At 47.2% G+C, this 18,078-nt stretch overlaps 1 protein-coding gene across 10 annotated transcripts in view; it reads right to left on the bottom strand.

Moving 5' to 3' along the window:
• LOC119180778 (uncharacterized) overlaps positions 1 to 18,078 on the bottom strand; it is a 37,096-nt gene that overhangs the window by 8,482 nt on the left and 10,536 nt on the right. For 9 of the 10 annotated variants that reach the window (XM_075875947.1, XM_075875941.1, XM_075875943.1 and 6 more), the window contains one exon: positions 9,789 to 9,838. The exons of the other annotated variant lie outside the window; for it this stretch is intronic. In XM_075875947.1, coding sequence (XP_075732062.1) covers positions 9,789 to 9,838 — 50 coding nt within the window. Of the gene's footprint in view, positions 1 to 9,788; positions 9,839 to 18,078 lie in introns of those variants that run through there. 10 annotated transcript variants of the gene reach the window in all.

The raw sequence follows: 18,078 nt of genomic DNA, 5'->3' as shown, positions 1-18,078 counted from the left end.
CCACGGAGACCGACAGGACTGCGCTCAACAGTGGTGTGCATGTGAACAGTGACTCTGTCGTGCCTGCGCCTAGCACGCCGAAGTTGCGATGTGGCACGAGGACTAGGAAACCAGTGAATATGTACTCCCCGTAGTCATCCTCTTAAGAGGGGAGGAGTGTTACAATGTTGGCTCAAATGCAGCGCCTCCACGCGGCGCTGATAGTTGTGTTGAGCTGTGCAAGCCTGGCACAGCGGGGGGTGGCCGTTTCAGAAACAATAAAATCAGTTCGTTCTAGGCAAAGGGCTCAACATGTTCTCATGTTCTTCGCGGGCCTAATGGCCTACTGTTCACGGCAGTCAGTACCACTTGGCCATCCGTTAATCTACACATGTAACAGTGTTTCACTGCAATACAGGAATGACAAGCGGGCAACAAGTCACCTGCTCCTCGCTGCGTCAGCATGTCATTGATCTGACTATTCACCAATTATTCCTGGTAAAACAAAGAATTTAACGATGGCCAGTGTGTCGGAATTGGCGATATGTTTTGGCTGAAAAGCATGACCATTAAAGCTTTCGCGCTAAATTTCAAAGTAGGCGTTGCAAGCAAGAACTCTGCCAGCAGTGCAAGTGCACAAATTGCTGGAGAAACCGGCATTTGGAGGTTCGTATACATCGCGAATTCCGCCAAACTGTCCTTCATTAAATTTCTTTACAATCCCAGAAGAATGGGTCAGCACATCGATGCGCTGACGTAGTGAGAAATGTGCGACATGCTGCCAACGCGTCACTGCCACTGCTTTATTGCAGTGAAACACTTTTTTTTTCCCGTAGGCACACGTTTTGGTTGACCACGAGACCTTTCTCTTTTTTTTGCTGGAAGTAGCGATCGAGACTGGAGTGCTGAATTCAGCTGCCACTCATTAGTATCTCTATGTGGCATTGCCTTTGACTATTAAGAGCAGTTGTTTCCACCTGTTTGCGGCGAAATCGGGAATTGGTGCGTACAAGGCACCCAAAGTTATAGAATTAATTGAACTGGTGCTGACCGCCGCTTCTAGTTGTTCGTTCAGACTTACATTGAAAAATAGAGGATCACGGAAATATTTGAATTGAGAGGGATTTCAAAATAACTTAATTCGAATTATTTTCACAGCTTATGGCTTGTTTTTATGTAAAAACAAGGCGCACACATTGTCGTGCATCCCATCCGCACTAGCCAATGTTATCTAAACCAGTCAATTGTACGAAAAAAAGTGGCGAAGCGGCACTCATACTTCGTTATAAGAATAACATAAGTAGCTATTCGACATATTGCAACTTTATCACCACCAGCAAGGGTAAATATGATTGCACCGGCGCACGTGCGTATACATTAGAGCATCGCTGCTCCGTGTGCGACTCGGCAGGTCCATATCAAAGCTGGCTCTCGGTAATAATTACGCCGGTAGGTAGCACATCGGCTGCACGTGAACAATTGAACCTACTTCTTCAAACGACGGATCCTCCACTTCATCTGAACTGCAGCTTTCAGAGGAGTTACTGTCTGGTCTCTGAGGGATAGATGTTCGTTTTTCCGTAGCTTTTCGAGCATCGTCCTCAACTCCTAAAAAAATGATCAGTGGGTAACTTCAGACTGACTACTTCCTCCTTTTTATTTTTGAATGTGGAAAAGAATAGGCACACTCACCATAAAGCCTAATCACTTGAGCATGGTAGTGGCCGCAGTGCGTGTCATCTTCCTACAAAACTCTGTATCACGAGCATTGAAATCGGCAGTATCTGTAGGTTCTAGATCCTTACAAGAAGCGATTGGAACTATCCGCTTTTGATTATCGTCGCGGAAACGAACGTATGCAAACATATCGCCGGCGTACACGTGCGCTACAAAACAACACAGAACACAAAAAAAAAAAACGTGCACTGCGATCACAATGGCGATGGTGGTGTCCTTAATGGGTCTTTTCAACTTCATTGAAACAAACTCTATGATCGAAACAAAGTTAATTTTGAATTAAAGTAACTCAATTTAGTTTTTAAAATTTAACACATGCCAGAAAATTGATTGTTAAAAATATATTTTATATTTTTTATAATCACAGTAAATACTATTGTAAAACAAACAAGTAGTGTCGCCAGGTGTCGTTTGCGTCGGCCCACACTGCTAATGCGTTGGTCTCATCGACATCACGGCCTCATGGCAGTCTCGCTGCATGTTTTATACTAGTTGACGGCACCGCGTGCACCATCTTCAAGGCAAGGCAAGCAAGGTGTGAATGTGAAGCTTCATTTAGGGTGTACCCTACCTCTGTCAATGCATTTTGGACCCACATAGATTGTTCATCGTGGCCTCAGTGTGCGTGGACACCATGAAGCGCGTTATTTGAAGTTCGCGTACAGCTTGACGAAAGATAAATTCAAGTCAACCCCAGCTTCGATCAAAAAAGAGGAAGCGCTATTAGGAGCCTGGATCACATTATGTAGTACCGCAGACAACGAGCCTATATCAAAAAGCGGCCGAGGCACTATCTGCCGGCGAGCCATGCTCTAGCAATAATGCTCCTCAAACTTCAGCTGGTAACGGGGGTTCTGGAGTAGCGACGCTCGACACACGAAGTCTCATTGATGCACATGGTGGCAGCGATGAAAATCCTGATCCCGGCGACACCTACGGCTGCAAAGAAAGCTCGCTTTCAAGCGATTCCCACCAAACTACAAATTCGGCTTGCGACGATGCAGGCATGAGCGACCGCCATGTCGATAGCGACACAGATCGTGAGCAGGATGAAGATGAGTTTTGCCGCTTGCTTTCTGATGAACGCTTGCCGAACTCTGACCTAAACGTCAGAGAAGCAATGATTATCCTGATGGCGTACAGTACATCTGCGGGACTGAACTGGACCAATATGGAAAAACTGGTGGGGGTGATAAACCTTTTTTGGAGAAAGCAAATTCTGCCAACATCCAAGCACCTGCTCAGAAAAACATGAAAATTGTGGCTGGTTCGTACAGTCAAACACCATTACTACTGTAAAGAATGTAGATCGATCGTACCCAATCCTAGTGAGAGTGACTTCGTGTGTCCACAGTGCACAGCCTTGAATACCTCAGAAAATCACTTTACCATGATTGATGCGAAAAAAACAAATGGAGGTGCTCCTTTCTAGCAACAGTGTTGCAAAAGGGCTGTTAGCTGCTCTACGAAAAAAGCAGTCACGTGCTCATGAAACAGACCTAACCGACATAACTGATGGCAAGTTGTGCAAAAACCAGATGAAGGAAGCGTCATGGTCTGACTTGACGGTGACTTTCAACGTTGACGGAGCAAGGGCATTCAAGTGCAGCAAATGATCGTTGTGGCCCATTCAGTAAATGAACTTCCAGTAACACTGTGCTGAAGCGACATACTACTTTGTGGCCTCTACTTTGGGAAAGGGCATCCAAAACGGCACCCTTTTTGGAGCTATTCATTCAAAATATCAGTAAAGTTGGGGCTATAAAGTGGGACTGCAACGGTCTCAAGTTATCATACAAAGTCAGTGTGGTTTGCTGCTGCGTCGATGCGCCTGCCCGGGCTGCAGTACTCAACATGAAGCAATTCAATGGGTATTACGGCTGCAGCTTTTGTCGCCACAAGGGTGTTTATATCTCTGGTGAGTATCACATCTGTTCAAGCAAGAGTTCAGTTTAGTGTGTCCAAGCAAAAGTTTTCCAAGTTTCTGACATGCAGATATTTCAATGCATACAGTGAGGTTTTACCTTTTGCTAATGACGAGCAACAGTGGTAACATTTATGAAATCTACTAACAAGTATTTCAGTGCATTAAGCATTCAAAACAAAGCATACTTTTAACTATGCTTGTAATCTTATATAAATATATAATCAAGCACTTGATGAGCAGTCGGACTCAAACATAAATGTAAATATATATATTTTGTATGCTCACTATTGGGCAACGCTTCTGACTTTTAATTCTTGTACACCTTTGGCAAACAGTGTCATGTTACAACTTTCTTGAAAGGCGTATTTTATGTTTTCTTTATTTACAGGGTCACTGAAATATCCAATTTTGAAAGATAGCCACGAGCCATAACCAAGGACGGATGCTACCTTTCGAAGGGACATGGAGGAATCCCTGGAGTCGGGTGAACCATCGCATGGCATCAAAGGGTTTTCACCACTTGCCCGGCTGCCAGGGTTTGATTTGGTGTGGTCTGTGTGCCCTGATTATATGCACAATGTGCAAGAAGGCGTGGCCAAGCAACTTGCCGACATATGGTTTGGCTCGCCCGGCTCTCCATCCTATATTGGGCAGCCAGAAAATATACGCAAGTTGGACCACAGGCTCACTTATGTAAAGCCACCGCGGTGGTTCACGAGACTACCACGAAGCATTAAAGAAAGAGGCTTGTGGAAGGCAAGTGAATGGAGGTGGTGGGCCCTTTTCAACGCCGCCCCACACCTGGGTGGCATCTTGCCACGCCCGTATCACAGTCACATGTTCCTGCTAGCATAATCGCTCTACCTTTTTCTGAAGGATCAAATCAGCAGAGATGAAGTCGGGGCAGCGATGGACAGACTGTCCGATTTTGCTCTGAAGATGGAGCCTTTGTATGGCGCAGGTGCCATGTCGTTTAATGTGCTCTCCACCTTCCGAAAAGTGTAGCAGAGCTGGGCCCACTGTGGTCTCACTCTGCATTTGTCTTTGAATCTGGCAATGACACCCTTCTGAAGCTAATTAGCGATGCTAATGGTGTGCCATCACAAATTTCTGAACGCTTTGTGATGAAAATTCAACTGAAGAAACTTGTGAGCACCCTTGATCTTTCCACAGGGGTCAGAACAACCTGCCATCCCTTGATGACCACATCACCTCCAAGAATTGTGGACACACGCCCTATGGGAAAATGTGTTGTGTGCAACACAGTGAAAGGGAGTGAAAGGAGTGCCTTTTTAGAAAAATTAGGCTATGTGCCGACACAACTGGTGAGGTTCCAGTGAATCATGGTGCATGGAGAACATCTAGAAACAAGTAACTATAGGTGCACAAAAAAAACGAGAAACTGTTTTTTCAAATGCAAAAATAGCATGTATTGCACACTGCTTCATGTCTATGAACTGCCAGACTTTGTGTGTGTACTCATGTGTGTGCGACTTGCATCTGAAAAATACAAGAACACTTCTCACACCAGTCTTTACACAGAAACTGAAGAAAAAGTTCTTCTTTTACTAGAGGATCTGGACAGAGTGTGCGTGCAGATGAAAGTTGGTCGTGCTTGCTATGTCGGTGATGTACCGAACTTGTTTGAAAGAGATTGATTGCTGGGTGTCAGTGACAAATGTAGTCAAACTTCAGTTTATCATGGTAGTACAATGAAGATCCGACTTTTCATAACTTTTGCCAATACAGTCGTACCCTGCTATAACGAACACCGCTTCAACAAAATTTCCGCTACAACGAAAAATTCACGGTTTCCTGTCAGCAGTCCATAAAAGTCAATGCATAAATTGTTGTCGCCACAATGAACACTTTTTTTTCCTGCCGTCCCGCTTCAACGAAATTTCACAATGCAATTCCAGGTTCAGATATTTATTGCTATACAGGAAACCCAATCTTTAACATTATGATGCATTTTCAGAACCTGAAAATACTTCGACGAAGTCTAAAACATGCGTTGATACCACCAGAAACCGCCGCTGTTCAGCAAGCATGGGCGTAGCCATTGCTCGATAGCGATGGCAATGAGACTGCCTTGCCAGGCCCTGCTTTTGCCACTGGCTTGCTTTCGAGCAGCAGACAATCGGACGCTGAAGCTCAGTCGCTCAGTTCATGGTTTCCTTCACGCAGCTACTCGGTGCAAACGCGGAGCGATGCCTTTTCTGGTTCCAATGCTTATCTTTTTCGCGCTTAGCCAGTGTGGTACCTAATCAGAGCGGCTGTTCATCCGTATTATTAACCAAATCCACTAGCCGCGAGTGATGGATGATAAGAATGGCATAGAATAAGGCAAAAGTCATCGCTCCACGATACCCTACCTCCATTGCGGTGTTGTCGGATACACTTCGACGGCAGACAGCTGCTCGTGTTAACGTGTTAATGCAACTGTTTGGTACTTTCTGGTGTTAACGTGTTAATGCAACTGTTTGGTACTTTCACGAAAGCAGTTGTAAGCGTTGTTTCAGCATGGTTTTCACCATGGCCTCGCTATGCATGACTGTGAATCGCGTCGTGACACTGCTGGGAACGAATAGGAAGCAGCGGACACTTTTTTTAATTTTAAGAATAAATGTTCCTTTGTTTTGCTAGCTCAGATCAGCTATATTTTTTCAATTTCACTACAACTAAATTCTGGCTTCAATGAAATATTTTCCGCACCCTATGAGTTTGGTTGTAGCAGGGTTCAACTGTACTATTCTCTTAATAACAACATTTTTTGTGTTATTTGCAGCCGAAATGCTTTAACATTTATTGGTACATGCTTTTTTTATGTTCATAAATTTTTGTAGGATTATATCCAAGTATTAAACAGGTCAGAAACATTCCTTAGGCATGGTGAAAAGACATTCTGTGGATAACAGACACTCCTATAAACCCCTCAGTCAAACCTTGCAGCCGTGTGCAGCAAGGAGAGTTTAAAAGTGATGTACAAAGTTGTGAATTACTCAAGTGCCCTCTTTTCATAGAGATGCCTCTGCTCACTTTCTTTGAACTTTCAGACCCCTGCTGTATATTGTAAAACAACAGATAACACAAATCAAGAGGGGTGTTTCGATCAGACGTGCTTCTTGCCATAAAGTGCTGACACCGCTCTCCATAATGTGCCAACATAATCTAGTGAGTTGCACTCATGCATATGAGAATCGCAAGAAGTAAAAGTGATCACATGTGCTCTAGATCATGATGTGTGCTTACTTAGCTATTTCTTTTGTGCCATCCCTTCCTATGTAACTGTCAACGCACATTGGGAGGAGAGAAGAGACCACTTGAAAGGAGCAGCAATCCCATGTAACTCGGGTCGCTTCGAAATTTTTGTGGCAGTTGATTTGTGAGGCATTGAACTCTGATATTAGGGTGAGTTGATGATTACTTGAAAAAGTGGTTCATTTCCCCTTAAAAGATTTCATCCTGTATGGCTTAATGGCCCTGGCATAGTGGCTTGTCATTAAAGGCCAAGCACCATGTGGGGCAGTGAGGGCGGCTAGAGTTGTGAAAGTAAAAAACTGCAGCACCCAGATACTGGGGCTTTAAACTTCATACTGTTTTAAACAATTATTTTGTCAGCATGCTCATTTCACACTAGCACACTAGCACCGTTGGGAGTTCGTGATGCCGCTGGAAACAACCTCGTAGTCAAGTGGGCCGAGACATTGAACTACTCTGTACGGTCCGAACTACTGTCACAGAAATTTTTCACTGAGCCCACGCCGGCGTATTGACGTCCATACCCAGACACAGTCCCCGGGCTGGTACTCCACGAAGCTTTGTCGAAGATTGTAACGACGGCTGTCGATCGCTTGCTGGTTCTTGATGCGCAAGCGGGCAAGTTGACGAGCTACTTCAGCGCGCTCAAGGTAGGCAGTGACATCGAGGTTCTGTTCGTCAGCGAGGTTTGGAAGCATAGCATCGAGCGATGTTGCCGGGCTCCTTCCATAGATCAACTTGTACGGCGTGATCTGTGTGCTTTCTTGGACGGCCATATTTTACTCGAAGGTCACGTACGGAAGGATTTCATCCCACGTGTTGTGCTTGATATCGACATATATGGCCAGTATATTAGCAATGGTCTTATTAAGACGTTCAGTCAGGCCGTTGGTCTGTGGATGGTAGGCAGTGGTCTGGCGGTGACTTGTCTGGCTGTACCTCAGGATCACCTGAGTTAGGTCCACTGTAAAGGCCGTACATCTGTCAGTAATGAGGACCTGTGGAGCTCCGTGACTCCTGACGATTTTCTCGACGAAAAATCTTGCTACCTCAAAGGCACTGCCTTTAAGCAGGGCCTTCGTCTCGGCGTAGCATGTGAGGTGGTTAAAAGCTACAACGATCCATTTGTTCCATGAATTTGACGTCGAAAACGACCCCAGTAAGTCCACGCCAATTTGCTGGAACAGCCGGCGAAGTGGCTTGATGGGCTAGAGAAGTCTAGCTGGCCTAGTTGGCGGTGTCTTTCGTCGCTGACAGTCGCGGCAGGTCCTGACATAATGAATGACGTCGGTGGCAAGTCGTGGCCAGTAGTACTTTTATTATATTCTTGTGAGCGTCCGGGAAACACCAAGGTGTCCAGCCGTTGAGTCATCATGTAGGGCCTCCAGTAATTCTTGTCTCGCTGCTGAAGGAACCACGAGAAGGTGGTCGGCTCGAAAGGCAGACTCCAGTCCTCTCTTGAAAATATTCGGAACAGTCATACTGTTACTCTCAAGGTATTCCGCAAGGCTTCTGAGTCCGGGGTCAGCTCGCTGTTGCTCAGCGAAGTCGTCGGCAGTTGTCGTTCCTAACAAGCTGTCATAATCAAGGTTGTCGGGCAGGGGTGGTTCGATGGGGGCTTGAGGCAAGCAGTCGTGTCAAAAGTTTTCTTCCGGACTTGTAAACGACCGTCCCGTCGAATTCTTAAACCCTGAGGCTTCACCGTCGAGGCAACCCAAACGGCTAGCCAACAGAAGACATGGTTGTTGCTCACAACTTTGAAAGGCCTGCCGTAGAGGTAGGGGCTGTAGCGTCACACCAGTCTTGGCCAGCTGCTGCACTAAAGAAGAAAGCCACGTGGCTCGTGAAGGAATTCGGAACGGCTGAGCCACAAAGAATTTGGAACGGCTGAATTGCAGCGGCGACTCCGTCTACGCCGGCGTCCAAAATAAAAGCTGTGACCTCAGCACGTGCTCATCACCGCTGTCTCATCTCTCTTTCCTTCAACATATGGTGGCCCCGGACCAATGGACAAGCGACTGGCGCTGCGCTGCTGCCTCTGAGCTTCGTGGTCATGTTCCAGCCAGCTCACGTCTTGCAGCCGTACTTCAACCCGCCTCTACCCAATGTTTATAGATACTTTTTCAGCTTTCGAACTCCTCCTTTTGAGGTAAGCGCGATTTGCTCCAAGGGAGTGTGAAGGCGCTGCAATCGAACTTTGCGACAAGTAATGGGCTGCTTCCCGCTGGCTTCACTGCCGCTGCAGTTTTGTGCGTACCATGTCAATGTTCGGTCACACTTTTTTTTTCTGTGTGTTTGTTTCGTCGCATGGTATGCTTGCCCGGTCTTCTGAGGACAATTCGACACCTACAGTCACGAAGATACTCATAAATCCACGACGTAGGAAACTCTCAGATTGTTGAAATCGTGGATACGATCTAAGCATCGGCCATGTGTGGACGCATCGAGCATGAGGTTAATTCTACAGTACACAAGAAAAAACCAAAAGGCAGCAGCATTGACGCTTGAAGTGCAAGTAGGAATATATTCCGACTGTGAGTAACATTTACCAGGTGAACAAAAGACGAAGTATTGGGGCCGTGATATGGTTGCTGAGCACATAAATTTTCAAAAAAAAGTAAATATACTGTATGTGAGTTTTATACACGTGAGTTTTATACAATAATTTCAAGACCATATGATCCTTTAAAAATGCCTTTTTCACTTCTTTTCGTTGTGAAGCTCACCTCAAGATTGTAAACATAAGTGCGACAGAGCGACAGGAGCTAACGCTCTATTCTTTCCTTCGGCGGTGAAGCGGGAGAGCAGCGAGCTGTCGAGTCGGAGAAGGTACCGACAAAAATTTGTTTAGCCCAGCATTTCTGAAACAGCGTGTTGTATTTACCTTGCAGATGGCAAGATGTCCAGTAGGGAGTTGTGTAGTAGGCCGTGAAGCTGAAATAAGAAAAAAAAAAGAGTAACAGAGCGTTTCCTCAAACTACTTTCTGCATATTAGTCTCCATTGTGAAGGGGCTCTAAAAAAAAAAAAAAAGAAACAGGGGTCTGACGTGCTGAACGAACACAAGGGCACAAGGAAGTTTTAACGCAATGTATGTGTGGACGCATCGGGCACGAGCTTAATTCTACTGATGCTGCTATCCCATGTGCCATAGCTCAGACCCTGCAGACATCACAACGATGTCTTTTGTGACCTGGTGCACCAGAGGGTAGAGGAAAAGCCCCTAAAAAAGCCACTTCTTCCCACCGTCCGACCCACGCTGTTACTGCAGCAGTGGGAAAGATCCATAGGAAAGTCTGGTAAAGACGTGTGAAAAAGCAACATCCTGAAGACATATAGGCATATCATGAATAGAGAAGTGCAAACAGACCAAGGTGCATGGGCAACGAGGAGTGATGGAGTTCCTTAATTATTTCCAAATTTCCCGGTGTAATTGTAATGAAGCCGAAAAATAAAAGGTACCTGTACAACAACCAACTGCTGCTGCCTTGCGATTTGCCAGAATAATGCCGGCAGGTGGTCCCCGCTCCTTCGGAGGACTCCACTTTTTCTGAGCGATTGAAAAAAAAAGTGTGTTTCAACTACCTCCCAACTAGAGTTCGGCGGTCCTTGAGGAGGCGGAAAAACCTCCAGTAATAACCTTTTATAACGCAGAATTCACAGAATACATCTACTGGCACAGTGAAAGGAGGAGAAAGTGCGCCGCTAAAAAATATTCATCACAAGGATTGTCTGGGAACGACTGGCACTAAACGACGTATGTGTGTCTTGTGTCATTTTAGCGGTTACAAAGTGTGTGACAGTGACAAGTGTTTTTGTGTCAATACACTGATATTTTACTATTTTCACAAACTTTCCATTTTTTTATGATCCTAAGTATTATCCACTCACACGCCTATAAATCTGAACACTTCACAAGAAAAAAGTACACTGGTTTAAATCCCAGTTGAACAGAGAAATAGCGTCGTTTTAGTGGGATTTTAAATGTGGCTGATACGTTACAGCAATGTCTCGGTTTCAACTTAATTTTAAATGTGACTGATACCTTACAGCAATGGCTCGGTTTCAACTTAGTTCAGGGTAAGGCTAACCGAGGTGCTTTTTGCTGCACAAGTTAATGTGCACAGCGTCAGAGATCCATACGCTGAGACTCGAAATAGCTTCTAAACAACTAAGCTGGAACCAGATGAGTCACAGCGATATCGTGGCTTCGGTGAGACGTTTATAATACAACTAAGCTCCTAATATTGTTTCTACTACCTGGAAGAACAAGAAGCTACAGGGTGGCGAAACGGCTCTTTAATCGGCAACTACTTGCCTAGCACCACGCTACACGAGCTATTATTTTCACCAAGGACCTGAAAACATGCCACACATGCATTTAGGCTCTGCGTTATACTCCTCGTGCCTAAACCAAGAAGTTGCGGTGTTGTGTAAACGCTGCTCACCAGCTGCACCGCACCTAGCTGTAGCAGACGACCCTCGTTCGCTTGGCACAAAGTTGGCCTGCAGCGCCACGATGGCGGGAACTGCAGCCGGCCGCCTGGTCCCCGAAGGCAAAGCGGAGAGTTCTGAAACTGAAAAAGTATCTATAAACGTTGCCTCTACCACCGTTCCCCACCACCGGCATTGAGTCAAGGTTCCAAGAGTTCGAGGCTGCCTTGAAGCTCAACAGCATCTGGCTCCAAGAATTCATGTTTGAGGTCCTGGAGTATGCTCTCCCACCTGACCTCAAACGACGCCTCACCTATTTCTCTTGGAGTCTACGCCCATATGACGGACTAACTGGACACCGTCCTACGGTTTCACAATGCTGAACATCGACAAGGGACTAACCACACGGAAAGTGCTGCTTCATCTACGCTGATAAAGCCTTCCTCGCGGTTCCCCTTGACCGCATCTCATCTAGTGCTACGCTACAACAACCAGGTAGGCGATTGTCCAACGAACACCAACTCCACTGACGTATCACAGCGTACAGCGCCCGAAGATTGGCCTTTGGATGACCGGTCAGCGCCTGTGGACACGTCAGTGAACAAGACATCGCCTTAACCGGCGCTACCTGTCACCTGTTCGCTGACACCACGTGTAGCCCCGTAACCGTACCAGCTGTCTTCCACGCCAGCAGCAAAGCTACCGTCAGCATGGCAATGACTGCGGACGACGCTCCAGTTCTGCCTGCGGTCGAGTGACCTGGTCATGATCCACTGGCCACGCAAGCATGCGGTCAGCACGCGGTCCCACACTGAAGTTCTCCTGTGCCGGCTGAAAAAGGTGTTCTCATATTCACATACACGCCGCACCATGCCCTGGCACAGCTTGAGCCTTCTGCGATGCACGACTTGCCGCCGAACACCTCTGAAGACAGTGCAGAAGAACTTGAGCCAAATCAGCACTCCCCACATGAATTTCAACGACAGAGTCGTTATCACGAGTGCTGCTCAAGTCCAGGCGACAGAGATGTGCCAGTGTCGGTACCATCCAGGTGCATCACGAGCTCCTACCACCAGGTCATTTCTGTCCAATGTGCCTGCCTGTCGCTTCCTTTACAGACCGTCAAAGACCACAGTGTGCGTTCCAGAGCTTTCCTTGCAACATGCCGTTCTAGGGACAATCGGCCTGCGTGCTCATGCCCGCACCCCATTCAGACAGCGTTAACTTTTCACCAACGTTCGTGCCTGCGCTGATCTCACACGACTTGTGACGCCTTCCCACACGAGCGGTCATAGAGCTCGCATCTCGCTCACTGAGCTGTCTTCTCAGTAGCGACCGCTGGTGTTGTCGATGCCCGTTGCCACAAGTGCATCAGCGTGTTGCATCACCGCTACATACAACATCTGTTCGGCGTGCACCTCGCCCGCTCAGCGGCTCCTAGTGCTGCCCGCAGGACCTCGCAATCACCCAACCTTTTTCACTGTAACAACTCTGACTTCCCCACGGACAAACCACAGACTGCCGTTCATGTAACATAGTATCCATCTCTGTCGATTTTTATTTTATACATGTTTGAAATCGCGCAAAGTGCTAGGAGAGGAGCCTACGTAGCATCGCGTCAGTCTTGGCCAGCTGCTGCACTAAAGAAGAAAGCTGCGTGGCTCTTGAAGCGCGAGCCACAAAGAATTCAGAATGGCTGAGCTCCTGGCCTGGCTGGACGCTGCAGCGGCCACTCCGCCTATGCCTGCGTCCCAAATAGAAGCTGTGATCTCGGCACGGGCTCATCGCCGCCGTCTTGTCTCTTCTTCCTCAACAAGGTGGAACTTTGCCGCTGCCCAAATGATGGCAAGGCACTCCTTTTCTGTAGTGGAGTAGTTCTCTTCAGCCTTGGATAGAGACCGTCTAACATGACCGATAACCCTTCCACGCCGTCATTCTTTTGCACAAGGATGGCGACAAGTCCTATGCTGCTTGGGTCAGTGTGTACCTCTGTTTCGGAGTATTTGTCAAAATGCGCAAGTATCAGTGGTGTCCAGAGACGTTTAAGTTTCCAAAATACTCTCCCTTGTGTTGCTTCCCAGCTGAATTCGACGTTACTTTTCGAGAGGTGAGTTAGCATCTCGGCAATGTGTGAAAGACATTTGACAAAACACCTCTAAATAGGCGCACAATCTGAGGAATCCACGTACAGCCTTCTTGTCAGTGGGCTGTGGGAAATCAGCGATGGCGGCTGCTTTCCCTGGGTCGGGACAGACTCCAGACTTGCTAATCACATGTTCCAGGAACAAGAGCTCCTCAGACGCGAAGCGGCATTTTTTGGCTTTAGGGTTAGTCCAGAGGCGTCCATAGCTTGAAGTACTGCTTCAAAGTGCCGGAGATGCTTGTCGAAGCTGGAGGAAAACAGGACGACATCATCCAAATACATGAGGCAAGTCTGCCATTTCAATCCAGACAGCACGGTGTCAACGACAGGCTGGAACGTCGCAGGCGTCGAGCAAAGTTCAAATGACATGACCTTAAACTCGAAGAGGCCGTCTGGTGTGATGAAGGTAATTTTCTCTCTAATGATTGATTTGTAGGGTTTAACGTCCCAAAACTATTATATGATTATGAGAGACGCCGTAGTGGAGGACTCCGGAAATTTTGACCACCTGGGGTTCTTTAACGTGCACCCAAATCTGAGCACACGGGCCTACGACATTTCCGCCTCCATCGGAAATGCAGCCGCCGCAGCCGGGATTTGAACCCGCAACCTGCGGGTCAGCAGCCGAGTACCTTAGCCACCATTTTCTCTCTATCTCTCTCATCAACCTCAATTCGCCAATAGCTTGTTTTGAGGTTTATCGAAGAAAAGTACTTCGCATTGTGGAGTGGGTCCAGGGTGTCGTCTATATGTGGGAGAGGGTACATGTCCTTTTTTGTTACTTTGTTCAGGCAGCGGTAATTGACACGAAAATGTAGTCTTGTCCTTCTTCACTAATACCATGGTTGACGCCCATGGACTCTTGGATGGCTGAATGCTGTAGTAGTCGCGTAGCATTTTGTCAACTTAGTTCTTTACGGCATTGTGTTCTTGCATCGAGACTCAGTATGGGCTTTGTCAAACTGGTCGGGCACTTTTTTCTGTTATGATGCGATGTTTTGCGACTGGAGTTTGTTGAACTCTCGATGATAACGAGAAGCAGTCCTTGAAATTGCAAGAGCAGGGACATGAACTGGTCTTGCTTGCACTTCGAAAGACTCGGGTTCACATCAAAATCTGGTTCGGTACCTCGATTTGTTGAAGCAGCATCGGCAACATCGAAGAGGGAGAATGAATTGCTGGCCTCCGCGAATTTGTCGACGTAGGCAACCGTTGTACTATGGTTGAGGTGCCTGCATTCGTGACTGAAGTTTGCCAGCACCACTTTTGCTTTGCCGTCACGCAGCTCAGCTATGCCTCTTGCGATATATATCTGCCGATATAGAAGATGGTGCTGATTGCCCTCGATGATGCCTTCAAGGTTTACGACTTTTTCAATGCCAATGAACATTACGACGCTGGAGAAAGGCGGCACGGTGACCTGCTCCTGTAGCACATTCAATGTGTGATTTCTTGGCACTGTAGGAGTCGGCAGCGTGTTTTCTGAGGTTAGTGTGATTGACTAAGACCTCAGGAGGATGATAGCGCCGTGTTGACTTAGGAAGTCTATTCCAACTATCGCATCTCTGGAGCAATTTTGTAAGATTACATAGCTCGCAGGATTAGTCTGGTTATTGATGGTGACTCTTGCTGTGCAGACTCCAGTCGGCATTACTAAGTGACCTCCAGCAGTCTGGATTTCAGGGCCTTGCCATGCAGTCCTCACTTCTTTCAACTTCATCGCGAAAGACCCACTGACGACAGAATAGTCGGCTCGAGTATCTACGAGAGTAGCAATGAGGTAGCCATCAAATATTACGTCGGTGTCGCTGGTTCGTCGTCATGCATTGCGGTTGGGTCGTGGCATCAGATCACGGCTACGTCTATTTGCTGCGCTGCTTCCACGTTGCATCGTGACGCCTTCTTCAGGGTGCGGTGTCTTTGGTGGAGGATCTTCGGTATTTCGTCTTACAGCAACCGCAACTATATCGGTTGCTGCCCTTAGTTTCCCGAGTAAGGGCTCAAAGATCGGCCCAGAACAGGGCGGGTGTACTGCCAATGAGGTGAAGCGTAGCTGCCTGGCGACGGTGAACGATAAGGTTGTCAGGGTGATGACAGCGCTCCCGCTAGGTAGCCAGCAGTGTCATAGGGTCGTTCACCCTGTTGTAGACACGGAGTGTTGATGTCCAAGCCTCATAGACCCATCTGTCGGTACTGGCAATAGCGGTAGGTGCGCCCGGCCTCGCCGCAGAGATAGCAGAGCGGGCGGTTGTCAGGCGCACGCCAAACGTCTGTTTTCCTCGGCGTGCTGCACTGGCTCGCTGGCGAACGGTAGGACGTCGGTGGTGGTGGTGGTGTCTGGCAACGAAAGTGTGACGGGGCAGCGTCTTGGCGTTTCAAGGAGAGCGGCAGCCTTCTCCTTGCGGACCACACTTGCGACAGTGGTGAGGAACCTGGCGCGAAAGAGATCCCACATTGTGAGGCTTCACTCTTGATTATCAAACCAGGTCCAAGCAGCATCTTCTAAGGCGAAATACACATGCCGGAGCTTGTCATCGTTGGTCCAGTCATTGAAGGCGGCGACGCGGTCGAACTTTTCAATCCAGCTTTCCGGGTCTTCTAGTGGAGATCCGCGGAAAGTTGGCAGCTCTTTGGGTTGCCAGAGCAAGAGTGGTGCATGTGGTATAGGCGCTGCCATTGTCGCTGTGGTCAACGTCTTCCAAGTCTTGTCCGGCAAAAACCTGTACTCCGGTGGCAGACCTTGTTGCCAGCGGCTAGCTCGTTGTTCATGGCTGGCATCAGTGCCTTTTTCGCGCCCTGTGCTAGGTTCACGGCTTGACGGAGACATCCGGTACATGGAAGAACAGCACCTCCACGAGATATCACAGGACCGTGAAGTGCACGAAAGGAGCAGACTGCAGGTTGAATAATAAACTGTTTATTCGGACCGAACTTGTGGCCACATAAAAAGGAAAGTCAGATTACAACAAGACACTACCATTGATAGCAGCGAGAAAAGCGTCAGCCATCGATCAACTGACAAGTGGCGAGGCGTGTCTGCCTTTATACACTTGCCATTGAACATTTATCGTTATTGCTAGCGGCGACGTAGATTGCAGAATAATCTGTAATGCTTGCGAAGTGGGCGTAATCTTAACAAAATGATCTGCTGCAGTCCTGAAGCTTCTCAAACACTGTAGGAGCAGTTTGCGCTGAGAATTGCGTACAGCGTAATGGGGCGATAAGAAAGCTTGAGGCAGGAACATGGTGATATTCTTTAGGTTGCTTAATTATTCAATGCCCAGTTTGCCTGATGCCGATCTTGTCACTATAATGAGGTACGGTGTGTATCAAAGGTGCTGCGTGGGACATAGCAGACTCCATGCTTAACTAGTGTTTGCTAGGCCCCCTACCCCATACTCCTGTATAAACAGCAGCACTGCTTAACTAGCTTGTTTCATGCAGAAAAGAATGGCAGATCCCACATGCAGTGGGGATCGATGATATGCGAAGCATGAATGAGGAAGGCTGATATATCACTTTAAAATGAGCACGACGATATGAGAAGAACATAAATTATGCCGTACATGACTCCCATGCCATGACTATCATGTCTGAATGTGTCATTTACTTTCCTCATATATTGACGTCACGTGACACCAAATTTAGTATTACGTGATGAATGAGCTAGTGAAACAGCCATGAGCACGCTATGAGTGTAGAATCTAGTCATGTTTTACATCACATGCATGTCGTGGCTGTCATGTTTGGACTTGTCATTTACCTTCATTATTTACGTAACGTAATACTGAATTTCGTATGTGTGGAGGGAGCAAAACAGCCACGAGCATGCTGCGAGTGTAGCATGTAGTGATGTTTTACATGACACGTATATCATACGTATGATGTTTGGACATGTTATTTACAATCGTCTATTCACGTCACATGATACCAAATTTGGTATATGTGGAGCTAGCGAAACGGCCGCGAGCGCGCTATGAGCGTAGCATGCAGTCATATTTTACATCACATGCATCTCATGATTATCAAGTTTGGACATGTCATTTACCATCGTCATCCATTCACATCATGTAATACCGAATTCCGTATATGTGGAGCTAGCGAAACGGCCACGAGCATGCTGTGAGTGGAGCATGTCACCATGCTTTATATGACATGCATATCACGATTATCATGTTTCGATGTGTCATTTACTTTCATCTCTTCGCAATGCCCACAGCCTATAAGTGGCGTGCCATGCAATCCAAGATGGCTGCGGAAGGATGATAAACCCGTGAACTCGCATAGAAATCGATAAGACGCACGTACGTACACCCCGTGCCGCTTTCAGCGGATGAACTCTTGATCATCGAATGAGCATATATCGGACCAAAGTACTTTCCCCAATGATAGCAACTGCTAAATATTTGCAACCTCATTTCTTGCCCCTGTGCACAGGGTGGTGGTATCAGGTAATCGACCGTTTATTAACGATGCTTTGCGTAATCCTGTGCATGCTACAGAAAACTGCACGAACTAGAATTCCCGTATGCACTCAACGGCACTCAGAGATAATTTGTGCTGACCTTGTCTGGCGGATTTGCTGCAGTAGTAGGCTAC

This window comes from Rhipicephalus microplus, chromosome 10 (assembly GCF_043290135.1).
Source record: "Rhipicephalus microplus isolate Deutch F79 chromosome 10, USDA_Rmic, whole genome shotgun sequence".
Taxonomy (NCBI): domain Eukaryota; kingdom Metazoa; phylum Arthropoda; class Arachnida; order Ixodida; family Ixodidae; genus Rhipicephalus; species Rhipicephalus microplus.
This window is presented reverse-complemented; position numbering and strand designations above follow the sequence as displayed.